The sequence below is a fragment of the Ceratotherium simum genome, chromosome 8 (assembly GCF_057802395.1).
Source record: "Ceratotherium simum simum isolate JZ-2026a chromosome 8, ASM5780239v1, whole genome shotgun sequence".
NCBI lineage: Eukaryota > Metazoa > Chordata > Mammalia > Perissodactyla > Rhinocerotidae > Ceratotherium > Ceratotherium simum.
Genome location: NC_141907.1, coordinates 66137846 through 66152425, shown reverse-complemented (window position 1 = coordinate 66152425; position 14580 = coordinate 66137846). Strand labels below are relative to the sequence as shown.

The following is a 14580-nucleotide window of genomic DNA, read 5'->3' as shown; positions in this document are numbered from 1 at the left end:
TGGAATTCTAATGCACATAGTCTGGCTCCAAGCCTGAGCACCTAACACTCATGTAATACTATCTAATTAATGATGGATGCATCTAGTTTTTTTAAATTATTTTTACTAATAAAATGAGAGGACAAATGCTTTAAGTTAAATACAGGTATGAAATGTAGAGGGGTCTCACAGACACTGTCATATGACAGGAGTGAGACAGAACGTAGGATCTCCTTCTCAGCTGATAGACGGTCCATTTCCCTAGTCCTTAAGTTTTTCTCACGTTCCCTTTCAGCATCACTTTTGTTGTTTTTTCCTAAGACATGATCAGGATGAAAACGCTTATGAGTTGTGACTTAGTAAGGATGTTTGGATCATAGAATCTGGTATACTAGAGCAAGAAGGGGTTTTAAAGACCACCTAAGAGAAAATTAAGACCACTAGGAGGTGAAGGGACTTAGCAAAGCTCACAAGCCCAGAGCTTAGCAATGCCAGGGCTAGAATCCAGTGTTACATCAAGTGCAACTGAAAAAACAAATATTATAACCCAAATTGAATTTAAAAACTCATGCCATGAGAACATCCTTTTGTGTGTGTGTGTGTGAACATAAGAGGGTGAAGAAAAGACTCATGGATTCTTAAATTTTGTGTATTTAATATATAACCCTGTGGCATTGTGCTTTTTCCTATTGTGATTATGTTTTAGTTTTACTGGTTGATATTCACTTGATAGTAGTTACATATACCTAATCTCCAGTTCTGAGACTGTGTATAATTTAGATATTGATGCTCTATAGCATCAAGCACACATTTAAGGTGTGCTTAAGATATTAAGGTGAGGCACAGAGAAGTTATGGAACTTGCTCAAGATGATCTCTGAAGTGACTTGTAGTTCCAAAAGGCTATGATTTTAATTAAACATCACAATCTGAATAAATCTAACAGAGATAGATTAAATGAGTGAAAATAATATGAAAGTATATTTTATTTCTTAACCTCAGACCTTTTTTTTTTTCTTAAAGAGAAAGCTAGAGCCTAAACAAAAATGGTGAAATACATCTCAATGATCAGATTAATTAAATTTGGATGCTTATCATCCTAAAATGAACAGGACATGGTCATAATGACTGATAAAATAAAGTTATTATCAAAATAGTAAGTCAGGCATCCAGAAAAAAAAAAAAATCTCCAAATAGGAACTATGGAGTTAGTGGTTAAACAAGAAATAACAAAAAAAAAAAAAAAAAAAAAAGAAACTATGAAATGATTCATGTTTTGAGTTTCTCAAGTTTGGAAGACATAAGAATTTTCCTTTTATGGGTATATTTCAATCTTGTTCCATGGTATTAATCATGTTATGTTGATAGTAGGTTATGATGCTCCATTCATGACAACATTTGAAAATGTCCAACTCTGTGCCCAAACTTTATTACCTTTCTTCAAATGCAGCACAGTAGAAAAAGTTTTGAAAATACAGACTTTCCTGATGGTAAGTAGAAAAGAATGAGGAGGTATTCAATTAAGCAATTTTTATTTTCATACTGTATAATGAAAAGCTCTCCATTACTGGAGGAAAATGATACAAATTCAGCAAAGCTTATACATCAGTAGTGAAGTGTCCTTCACAGTTTCACTGCCATATGCACCTTTAGTGGATTTGACTGAAGAACCAAATTCCATTTTGCATGTAATAACTACAGTAAAAAGAATTTTTTCTCACCATCTAAGGATGAAAATTATTACCATTATAGATAGGCAACAGTCATTAAATAAATTAAAAGCATCTTTAAAGTTTTTCCATATACATATATAATATATATATTTTAAATTGCCATTGACTGTACAAGCATTAAATTCTCAACTAGAACATTTACAGAAACTAATGTGGAAAGCTGAAGGGAAGGCTTGGTTTTTAGAAAAAGAAGATCATTTAACCACCTATAAACTACAGTGAAATACAATTCTCAAGGGAAAAAAGCTATACAGAGAAGTCAGACTTACCCAAGATTTCTTATTTAATCTCATATTTAATCTTACACATCAGGTATGCATAGCTATTCACTAACCCAATCTTGTTTCAACAAGAAGTCAATATCCAGACATTAGTTACTCGTTAGCACAGAGAAAAGTGAAAGACTAAACTGAATAATGTAACTATATAAAAAAATTTTTATAAGTCAGACTGATAATAGTATTATACACATATGATTGTCTATGAAAATATTAAATGAGCAAAAAGTTTTTTCAGAAATATTAAGGTAAAAAAAATCTTGAATAAATGATCATCAGTTAATATAGAGCAAGGTGAATGTAAAAATTGATCTGGAATATCATAGTTCTGAGATCTGGGGAATCCTATCTTCCAGTTTAAATTCTACAACCCCAAATCCTGAAAATTATTTACACAGGTTACAAAAAAATACTTTGAAAATACTATAGTGACATCAGCAGCCCCTGACTTTGAATTCAAGAGAACAGTTACTGAAAAAAAAATTCTTTTAAGTGACCATGTGTGTTCGTGTGTTTCATATGTAGGAATGGGGCTGGGGGGTGGGGTTGGGAGAGAGAAAGAGAGAGAGAGGGAGGGAGAGACAGAGAGAGAAAGAGACATGACTTAGGAAATGGCATTATAATGTAATTTCTCTTCTCATCAATGCCACTTTAACATCAGGAGATTTGTAAAAAGTCTGTGTAGTAATTATACAGACACTAGTACCTAACAAATTGTGAAACAGTCACTCAATTTTCTAACTATTTCAAGTAAATTTTTATTAATTAAAATATTAATTCATTTACTTTAACCCCTACTACTGAAAAGTAATCTTCTTTTATTACTTGGGAATAAAATTTTTCCAATTTATACCATAATACGTCCTCAATGCAGTAGCAAAATGATGGTTATAAGGTCACTCAGAAATAACTCCGGGTCAAAAACTATTTTGATTGTTAAAGGACTATCTAAGCTCTTTCATTGTGTTGTAGTTTTGTCATATCAATTGCTACTTAAAATAAAGTCTTAGTTTGTACTTGGAAATTTTTGTTATTTAGAGGATTTTTTGGCCATTGTAGGATTTAATCTGTAATAAGTGGACATCAGTTCAGATTAAGAAAGGTAACAAACAGACATCTGCATGGAAGAAGGCTGAGAAGTAATACTGGGAATTGCTAGAAGTTTTGGTGGCGATATCTTTAGGAAAGCTCCATTAAGAATTTCATCAGATCTACCAAGGAAAAAGAAGTTTCCCTTATTGAAAGACAGTATGACCAGGATATGGTCTCCACACTCTGGCTCACCTCTGTTATATAATTTTGCTTTCAAATTTTTGATAATATTTATTAAAAAGTAATTCATCACCTATCTAATTTTAAATCTTTATGCTACCAGAACAAAAAATTAACTATAAGAAATCATAGTAATGCAGGCAATTATTTCATTATTTAGAACTCCTATGTCTCATTCACAGAGTTAACACACATGCACGCCAAATTTAATGTACTCCAAACATGTCAAAGAGCTTCTTTTCATGGTAGTCTTCTTTTCATAGGTTTGCAATAAGATAGAAATACTGCTTAAACCACAGAGAATGCTATGCTCACTCACAAACACTGAAGAGTAGAATGTTCTTGTCTTTGGTTTATGAACAGAAATTCTTGTAGTATTTTTAGATCTATCACTATCATCCATTCAAGGAAGACGTATATGAAACAGCTAGAACTATAAACCCAAACTTTCAGTGCCAGAAGGTCCTTCAGCTCAACTAGTCAGCCTCTTCATTTTACCAGTGAGGACACTAAAGACACAGTTAACACAGTGCCTTTTACAAAATAGATGCTCAATAACTATTTATAAAATGATGAAGCACCGGCGCCGGCCCGGTAACACAAGCAGTTAAGTGCGCGTGCTCCACTGCAGTGGCCCAGGGTTCGTGGGTTCGGATCCCGGGCACGCACTGACACACTGCTTGGCAAGCCATGCTGTGGTGGCATCCCATATAAAGTAGAGGAAGATGGGCACGGATGTTAGCCCAGGGCCAGTCTTCCTTAGCAAAAAAAACAGGAGGATTGGCAGATGTTATCTCAGGGCCGATATTCGTCACAAAAAAAAAAAAATGATGACGCACCATAGATAGCTATAGCAGAGACAGAACAAAATCCCATGTCTTCTGGTAGTTCACAGCCTCTGAAAGGACTTAGTTGTTTCTAATCAGGCCAGATGGAACTAAGATGAGGCACAGACATAACATTGACCACATTCCATGGTCTGAAAACATTTCCGTCATGTATGTAAATATACTGAGTGAAAGATTTTTGAAACAATTTTTCAAGGGCAAAAGTATAAGAGGAGATACTTATGACAAATGGAAAATGGGAAAAAACAAAGTGTCTATATTTGACTTCCTTTCTTGGTGGATAATTTTTAGTGAGCTTTGCTAAACTATAGATTTCATGGCTGAACCAAAAGCCTTAATCCATGTGAAACAGTGCCTGGATGTGGATGTGGCTGAAGAATACTATTCAGCATGTGATTGTGACTAATTTGCTCATTTAAAGAAACTGCAATATTCCATCCTTTTTTGAGCCTTAGTATCTATTGATTACTTCACAGGAAGTAAAGGCATATGAAGAGAACTAAGAATTTAATTTTAAAAATTAATTGAATTTTTGAATTCAATATAAAAGAACAAATAAAAGCACTTGTGAAAAAGAAGTACAGAAGAGGAATTACATCTGGGTTTTCAAAAATTGGGTTGCTAGTTCCCTTTTCTAGGAGGCAATGAAATGAAAACAACTGTATTTCCAATTAAATGTCTGGGCCAAGTGGTAACTCTCCACATATGCTCTTGGATCACTCCATTCTTTTTGGTAAAGTTCTCATAATTGAATGGCGCTTGCCAGAACATGAAATGAAAAGAACAAAGAATCCTGTGTAGACTGAATTATAAAACCATGTTAAGCAAACCTTCCTACAGAGGGCACAGGCACCTGGCAATGTACTCACATACATACACACTAACACTCAACATGCACTCTCCACTCAACCGTTCACACAATGACTTGTGGAGAAAAACACAGGTAAACAAGAGTCTCAAAAATGTTTAAGATAAACATCAAAGTTGACTGGGTTATTTAGCACTTGCTGAGTTGCTCAGGAATCTAAGGCAATAAGCCTACTTTAAAATACGAAATTATTATTATTATATTATCTATGAGTAGAGATAAATGATAAGCTATTGATGTTATTCCAATCTATTTTCAAAGCCCATTACAAAAATAAGTCAATGTGTTCTCTAACAGTTCTAAAAACAGTTTGAGTGATCATTTTTCTTGTGTGATTAAAAAAAAGAAATAGATGTCTGTATTTCCTAAAATCTTGCTTTTTCTTACATTCAGAAACAAATACAGTTCAGGTCTCCTTGGTGGAAATCATCAGTCTATTTGCTCATTCTCTTTTGACTATAAAAAAATCTTTTGGAATGAAATGCATTGGCAGTGCAAAATAAAAAGAGTCCATAAAAATAAAGGAATGATTGAATTAAGCCTTTAAATGAGTTCTTTGCCAGGTTATCTGCAAGCACAAGACTCTACTGTCATGTTAGGATATACTTTAAGTACCACATTCTTATTTTCATCAAAGAATAAGATACTGAGTGAGGACATCTTTTCTGGCACACAGCAAGGCTCAGGAATTCCAGGAACGACCCCCACAGCTCTCACTATACTCTGGATGGTAGCATGATTTGATGGCTTCAAAGACTAGAAAAGAAATGGGAGAACACATAAGTCAGGTGGAACTACTTTTCCACTCTTCATTCCTCATCATTAAAATGCATACACAATGAATTCATGTCAACAACTTAAACCCTGGGCATCGTTACACATTCAGCCCAACCTCCTATACCACCATCACCAAAATGGTTATCATTTATTAAGTGCCCGCTCTGTGCCAGGCATGTTATAGGTAATATCTCTAATCCTTACAACAAAACCATGGTTTCTTACATTTTACAGGGAAAGAAATAGACTCAAAAAGCTTAAATAACATGTCTAAAGGCATGTAGGTATATAGAGTGAGGGTTTGAACCTAGTTATCTAAGCAAGAATCATTTAATTAAAAAGAGCTTTAGTCACCAAACAGGAGATGAATACATCCTAGAATGTTTCCAATAACAGGATTGCAACAAAAATGATTTGTTCTTGATCCTATGCTAATCATGAAGAACCCTAACAAGCACCCTATTTAACATAGATATGTCATTGTCACTGCTATAGTGATATTTATACTTTATTTTTAAAGTAAAACCAAGCATGTCAAGGAGCATTGACTTATTTAATAGTTGCCACCAAGATGAACTGATGGTAATTAATATGTAATTATTCAACTCTCAGGAGTACAAACTGGGGTTAAGAAGGCCACACCACTGGCCACTGGGGGTCACTGTTGCTCCATGGGTTCAGACTTCAATGCAGTAGAGTTAAAACTGTTCCAAGAGTGGGCCATATCTTCTGGGAATAATCTGGGGGGCCTAAGGTTATCCCATGGATGTCAGAAGGTTGACCAAAGAAGCCCGCGTAAACTCTGTTCCTAAGAAATTGCCAAATGAGACCATTAACATCCATGTGAGGCAGGTGGTTTTATTTAGAAAGCCCCACACAGCTCTGCTCAGCATTGAGCAACACCCACTTTTCCAAGCCCAGAATGTAAGTATTGCCAGAGTGGTAAGAGTTTCTTCATGAGAGAAGCCACACTTTTCAACATTAGTTCGCTCCAGTGTCTCTTTTAGGCAGGTGAAACCAGTTTTGTTTTAAACACATTTAGAGACAGAAATTTGGTAAGTCGCCAGAGATTGCACGTCAATTCAGGAGTAAGATTTAGGCCAAAACTCTGGCTTTTTAATTTCAGGATTTTGAGCCATGTTTCAGAGGCATTTCTGCACCAGTTAATTTCATACTCCTAAAACTCCCAATACGGGAAACTGGAACAAGTCAAAAGGTTAAGGGTACACACAAGTCAAGGGAGAAGCAAATAATACAGAAAGCTCGCATACTGTAAAAAAATAGGATTCTTTTTGGCAGAGAAAGGGCAAATCTGATTTATCTCATGCCATCTTTCAATTTTAATGAAAAAAATGATCCATACATTAGACTTCAACTTTACTGTGAATAGGCATAAATTATTAAAAAGGTAGTCTTAATGAAGGGCAACTGTTTTTACTCTTTCTTCCTAGAAACTTTAAGTATATGTTAAAAAGAATAGTTAACTTCCCATTAATTAGGTTTGCAAAGCAAGATATTCTCCCCTTAAAGGAAGGAAGTCTATGTTGTTCTATTTTGCATATCATGTGCCCTGCAGCATTAATAAAATCTGTGTAACTGACCTAAACTGCAATCAGTATTGTACAACTGAGGTCAATATTGATATTTCATCAGTATGGGAAATTTCTAAAGAAAACTTTTGCAGCCATCCACTTTTCCCTATTGATTTAAAGTTATTCTTAAGATTCAATCATCCAAACAGATTATGATGATGCCCCAAAGGATTTTTTTATCATAGATTTTTTGACATTATTCTGTTATTGTTAATGTTTTAATAACTCCTATAATAAAGTTTCATGTGAAGTAGATCTATTTAAGTAGATGAGGCCTCAATCGATAAATACTGCTTGTGCATTGCTATTCCTTCGTGCCTAGAAGAGTGCATGCTCTAGGCTCTGAGTAAATACTTGCTAAATGGCTGAAATATTTATAAGAAATAGCATACCCTCCATTTTACCTATTTCTGTGGAAACAATTCCCAACAACAAAAAGAAAAAGTTCTGTGCAAATGAGCCGGTGTAGATATGGAAAATATTCATGGGTGTTTCCTAGGAAAATTCTTGTTCTTTTTTTTAGGCTCTAACTCACAAACGATAAATTCAGAAACTATGAGCAGTCTCTGGTGGGCTCACTGGAATTCAGGCATAAGCCCTTGATTCCGGGTTGGTGTGTCTTATCAGGAACCTTTCACTTTTCTAGGGAGTTTCCCTCTTTTTTTCTAACTATGGAATCCTCTGATCGAGCAACCAGTACCGGGAATAATTATGTCATACACAAAAGATCCATGAAGTAATTTGCTTGTTTGAAGCATAGTGCCAGTCTATAATTTTTTTTGTTTGTTTCTGAGTTCAGATCATATTTCTCATGACTCTTTATGTAGCTTAAGAAATCTATGAATCGCCAAAGCAAACCTGTGTTATTTCCCTCCCCAGTCTCTCCTTTCAATGAAGATAATACATGATTTCAACATCAGTTTAGGTAATTTTTTGCTTAGGTAACTCAGTACATCAAGATTTAGGGTTTTTGGAGTTCATCTTCATGACCAGAGATTAGAGTTGGAAAATGCAGGAAATTAATTGAGGGTGTATCGTTTCGAACTCATTAAAAGTGAATTTCTTCTTTATACAGGATGCTTGGTTCAAAGTGTTTAGATTCTTTGCTGCCTACTTCTGTGTCTTTGCTATTCCTAGCTTTTGCACCATTCCATGCAAAAATAACTTCGTTCCTTTAATCCTTGTTGGTTCTCTGGGATCTCTGTCAGCAACAATGGCTCCATCATTTTCATTTGAAATCTCTGGTTTCCATCTCTGCTGAGGTGGTGAGGGGAGGCAAAGGTATACGACTTGGCTTTGGCTCTCTGGGTATTTTTCACCTCGTGGCAGAATTCCAGGGGTCTCTCCTTGGGAGAGCAGATTGGCTGTAGAAACTAGGAATCAGAAAAATCCAAGCTGCCGTGTCTGTGAATGAAATCTGCAGTGGTCAGGCCCGCACCTGCCAAGCTGCGTACGATCGCCTCGAGTTGAATTTGATTACAAATGCATTAGCAGGGGAGAGTATGTCATCAGCTAAGAGCCTTCATTCCTGAATCGGGCCATGGAGTTTTGTTCCACACTCTTCCAGTCCAGCCCACATGGGTGTGATAGCCCAGAAACTATCTAATTGGAATCAGTGAAAGGGCAAAGCCTGGAATTTGGGAAAGGCAGAACACAGCTGTTCTGAATTACAGAACAGGTTGTCGATTTTTGCAGACACTAGGCCCGCCATATAGAGCAGGCTTCTCTCAGGAGGCCAAAAGGAAGGAGGGCCAGCAGAGGAGTCTGGCCTGGGAGAACTTTCCTCTGGGGCAAAATGTATATCTAAAGTCTGAAAGTTCTTTGGCGCCTCAGTTATTCCACATGTGTTTGTATGGATCTGGTCAGAGACCTTATTTTCCTTTGTTGCTCAGGCTATATTTTTATTTAAATAGTTCACTCTGGTTACGATATTGGACACTGCAGATAATGGTGATGCTTATTAATTACCCCTAATGAAGCAGCTTCACATTGCTTTGTTTCCCATCCTTTTCGTTACTGTACCACTTGAAAGACGTAAAGCCTGGAAGACTTAAAGGGAAGCACTAGAAAGCTTTCAAAGTTAAACAGATCCACACGAGGTGATGAGAGATGAGAACTCCATGTAACAGCCAACTTCCACTCAACTTGGCAAAAGAAAATCTCAAGCTCAGAGAGAAAACTCCACATTTATCCCTGTTATGTCTCCCTGGTGCTCTGATGCCATTCCAAGTTTTGACAAATACTATGATGAGTTCAGTTGCAGCAACTGATGCTCTCCTGATTCTATTACTCTCCAAAGAAATGTTACTGGAAGAGCTTACGGGCTGCTGAACCCACAGGGAGAATCCTATTTTAGGCTTTGTGATGTTTAAAAAGGGACAAGAAACATTTACAAAACTTTTTCTTGTCTTACATCTTTTATTCTCTTGATCCCCTTCCCTTTGTGGTCGTTCTTCAGCCCCCTCCATTTAATTTTCTGTTCTCCTCATCTCAACAATGGCCATTAATAGTAACGTCAATAGCAAATATTTACTGAGTGCCTACTATGTGCAAGATGCTCTACTATCTCATTTGTCCACTGTTTTTATTATGTAGATACTATTACTGTTTTATTTACCATTGTAGCCATTTCAAAGATGAGAAAACTAACAACATATAGAGAGTTTTGAGTAACTTCCCCAAAAAACTATAGCTGGTGAGAGGTGGGACCAAGTTTCAAGCCAAAAGGATCTGACTCTCGATTTTGCTACTCAGAGTGTGATGTGTGGGCCAGAGCATCAGCAACACCTAGGAGCCTGTTAGATACGCAAATTCTTGGGCTCTATCCCCAGAACCACTGGAGCAGAGCCTATACATTAACAAGCTCCACAGGCGATTTGCAGGCACATTAACGTTAAGAAGCCCAGCTATGACCAAGCATGTACATTTCATCATGCTTTTGCACTAACACACTTCTCTCCTTAAATTTATTTCTGCTATTCTTAACTTATCCCTCATACATTTTACAATTGTTATTCTTTAGATCACTGAGAACCATGATGAAGCAACAGCAAGGTTTTTGAACAGTAAAAGCGAGCAGAGCCAACAGGAGATGAGAGGCGCCTGTTGCGGTAACTGTGGAGGGTGGAGACTGGGCCAGGGCTCCAGAGTGAGGGGTTGAAAAGCTGCTTGACTGATATCTCCCCATTATCATGGCTCCCTGGGTCTTGACATCTGGAGTCAGGAGGGAAGAGAAAAACTCCTTCCCCAGGCTGCTCAGTAGAAATTACAGTTTACAAGAGGGAGAGAGATCATTGGGAAGACTCAGAGATCCACTTAAAATCAGTCATCCTGGGTTTAGAGACAGATTTTGAATCCATTTTTGCCTCACAATGCCACAAAGCAAGCCACACTGTAAAATAAAGAGTCATCACTGCCTGTTATACTTGGCATCTTTGTGGTGTGTTTTTAAATGCTATCTCAGTTTTAACAAGTTCCATTTGATCAGTGAAATGTCCTTTATGAATATTTAGACAAGACAAGGCTGTGTATATCATTATAAATGTATATAATCCCATTTTTGTGTTTGGGTTTACAAAACATGGAAGCTGAAAAAATCCTTGGGAAAGACAAGGTCTTGGAAAATGTAGAAAGCTTGTCCTTCTGAAACATTCTAACAAGAAAATGGGGTTCCAGTCAAGTTCCTGGCCCTGAGGCTGACCTGGCCTTGTTCAGTCGGACCTTTGCTTTATGCGTGTGTTACATTTAGCATCTCAATGATCTGATGACTGGAACATGAACATGCTACATTAAAGATCTATGAGCAGAAGCTGGTCATTCTTTGAGGCAAAGGATTTTTTCCTCCATTATTATACAACAGCAAAAGTTGATTCACTTCAAGTTTTGCAACCCCACCCCCAAAATCCAAAAAAATCCCAAAAAACCCAGCTCTATTCTTCCTCTGAATTCTATTCCTAGAGCTACTTTTTGTTGTATAACAGAGATTCAAACTGTTATAAGCTAAGAAAGGAAGTGCAGCAATAAGCTTAACTGAAGGCAGCGGGCACCACCATATTCTACTAACTCTAAATTTACAGAGAATAGTCACTTGGACTTGCTGAGCAAGATAGAGGTGGGGTTGGGGAGCCTTCTGAGAATATATTTGTCAGGATACTGAGTACTGATATGATAAAGTACAGTCCCTAAAGATTTTGGAAGAGACACAGGCAAGCTCTGACTGGGTGAAATGAGTCTTGGAAGAAGATTACAGAGTCATTGTATCCTATTTTGCCTTCCTTTTTGATGCTTATCAGGGAAGCAAATGAAATAAGTATCTGATGGATTTCATGAGGCGAGTTTACCTGGCCCAACCCCAGTCCTGACCCCTGTGGTGACAATTCATCTCACAGGGGACTATTTATCAAAAAATGTTCTGTATCAGGGCATCAATCCGATTAGTCCTTCTCTTTGCTCCCATGACATCCACTCATTTCCTGAATATCCACTCCAAAATCAGCCTTCTACCAATTGGGGTTTGCTTATTGTGGACAGGTATAGATTCACACATAGCTGAACAGACTATGCAGCTGAATATGCACCATGTTTGGAAGCAATGCAAAAAACATATTTTACACCTACATTTTTTCTCATATCCTTCTTCATACCAATACTGACTTCATAGTACTCTAACAACCATTAAAGAAAAACCAAGCATAACCATATTACCTATTACACTTTAGCATGCAATAAATAAGGGTCCAGACGGATTTTGTGAATGAAAACACATACTCAACTTAGTCAGTGTGCCTTTCTACTCTATGGAAATAGGAAGTACAGGACAAAGAACAATGGCTACCTTTGGCATGGGGAACTGGCATGCTCCAGAGCAATAATAGGCATCAAAGGACTTAGGGGAGATAATCCATTCACTCCAGCCAATATCCGCAAAGTCCACTTTAAGGTATCGCCTGGCACAATTCCGAGGTTCAATCCATTGCTTTCTTCTTGCCTTCTTCAGGGTCTGTTCATCAAACTGGAGTGTCTGGCTCTTCTGGTGAGGTCCCTTTCTCTGTTTCTTTTTGTTCTTACTCTTCTCAGGCGGCTGAGTCTGAAGGGTCTTGTAAGGCTTTCTCTCTTCCCACACCCCATCCTCCTTATACTGATATTCTGCCCCAGGAAGCTCATTGTTCTGCAGAGGCAGCAGGACTCCAGTAGAGCGCTTCTTCCTCCGTTCAATAGAAAGGGCAGCCCTGATGTGGCTATCCAGTTTGGGCACAGCTCTAGTGGGGAAATTCCGGTGTCCTTGTAAGCTTGATACCACATTCTCTGGTTCAGAAATCGCATCATCATTGGCATACACCAAGATATAAGGCTCAGGAAATGGTAACATCTTCTTTGGCAGCTGGTGTCCTTTGGAGGTAATGTTAAATCCTATGAGGAACTCCTCATTTTCCTTTGCCTTCCTCAAGAGTTGAGTGATGTCTTTAGACAGCCAGGACACAAAGTCTCGATGAGGTTGGGCTACATCCACTGAAAGATGACCCAGGAGTTGACTTTGGTTTCTGTTGGATTTGAGGATCCATGCAGAGAGATCAATCTGAATGTGTTTCCTCTGAGCATGATGTGAGCATCCTCGGGACACTGGACAACTCAGGCTGATGTTTATTAGCTCTCCAATATAGAAATACAGTGTGGCAGATAAAATGTTTTCAGACTTGGTTAGAGAAGTCAGGTTAAAAATATGCAGTCCCTTGCTTTCAAGGATTCCTAGGAAGGAAAAAAAAGAGAGTAAACAGGAGTAAATAGGACCCCTACCTCACACCATATATGAAAATCAACTCAAAGTAAATTAATGACCTAAGTATAAGAACTAAAACCATAAAATTCTTAGAAGAAAACATAGGGGTAAAATATTCATGGTCTTAGATTTGGCAATGGATTCTTAGATCTAACACCTGAAGTGTGAGCAACAAAAGGAAAAATTCGATAAATTGATAAAATATATTCGTAAAATAAACTGAACTTCATCAAAATTAAAAACTTTTGTCCATCAAAAGACATTATCAAGAAAGTCTGTTCAACCTACAGAATGGAGAAAATATTTTCAAATTATATATCTGATAAAATCTAGTTTACAGAATATATAAATAACTCTTGTAATTCAACAACAAAAAGACAAACAAATGAATAAAAAGTGGGCAAAACAATGGAATAAACATCTCTCCAGGGAAGATATACAAAAGGCCAATAAGCACTTGAAAAGATGCTCAACATCATTAGTCATTAGAGAAAAGCAAATCAAAACCTCAGTGAGGTACCATTTGACACACACTAGGCTGGCTATAATAATAAAAAACAAAATAACAAGTGTTAGTGAGGATGTGGAGAAATTGGAACTCTTTTACATTGCTGGTTGGAATGTAAAATGATTCAGTTGCTGTGGAAAATAATTTGGCAGTTCCTCAAAAGGTAAGGGGCTGGTCCCATGGCATAGCAGTTAAGTGTGCGTGCTCCGCTGCTGGCGGCCCAGGTTTGGATCCCAGGTGCGCACCGACACACTGTTTGTCAGGCCATGCTGTGGCGGCATCGCACATAAAGTGGAGGAAGATTGGCACTGATGTTAGCTCAGGGTCAGTCTTCCTCAGCAAAAGGAGGAGGATTGGCATGGATGTTAGCTCAGGGCTGATCTTCCTCACAAAAATAAATAAATAAATAAATAAATAAATAATAAAATAAAGTATTTCAAAAAAAAAATTAAACACTGAAATATGGTGTCACCCCACAATTATACTCCTAGGTGTATAGCCAAAAGAAGTGAAAACAGGTACTCAAACAAGTACATGTACATGTGTGTTTATAATAGCACTATTCATAACAGCCAAAGGTGGAAACAGCTCAAATATTCATCAGTGGATGAATGGATAAACAAATTGTGGTATATCCATACAATGGAATATTATTCAGCCATAAAATAGAAATGAAGGACTGATACATGCTACAACGTGGATGAACCTTGAAAACATTATGCTAAATGAAATAAGCCAGAAAAAAGGTCACATATTGTACAATTCCACTGATATGAATTATCCCAAACAGGTAAATTCATAGAGACAGAATGCAGATTGGTGTTTGCCAGGGGCTGGAGGCAGGGAGGAATGGGGAAAAACTGCTTAACGGATAGGGGGTTTTACTTTGGAATGATGAAAATATTTCAGAACTAGATAGACTTGGTGGTTGCACAACACTGTGAAGGTAC

General features: G+C 37.3%; 1 protein-coding gene across 1 annotated transcript in view; it reads right to left on the bottom strand.

The window, feature by feature from the left end:
* Positions 1-1369: 1369 nt before the first annotated feature.
* The window catches only part of BMP3 (bone morphogenetic protein 3), a 28843-nt gene continuing 15632 nt past the window's right edge, over positions 1370-14580 (bottom strand). The window contains exons 2-3 of the mRNA XM_004430879.3: positions 12181-13091; positions 1370-5733 (exon numbers count right to left, since the gene is read on the bottom strand). Coding sequence (XP_004430936.1) covers positions 5542-5733; positions 12181-13091 — 1103 coding nt within the window. The 3' untranslated portion in view covers positions 1370-5541. The remainder of the gene's footprint in view (positions 5734-12180; positions 13092-14580) is intronic.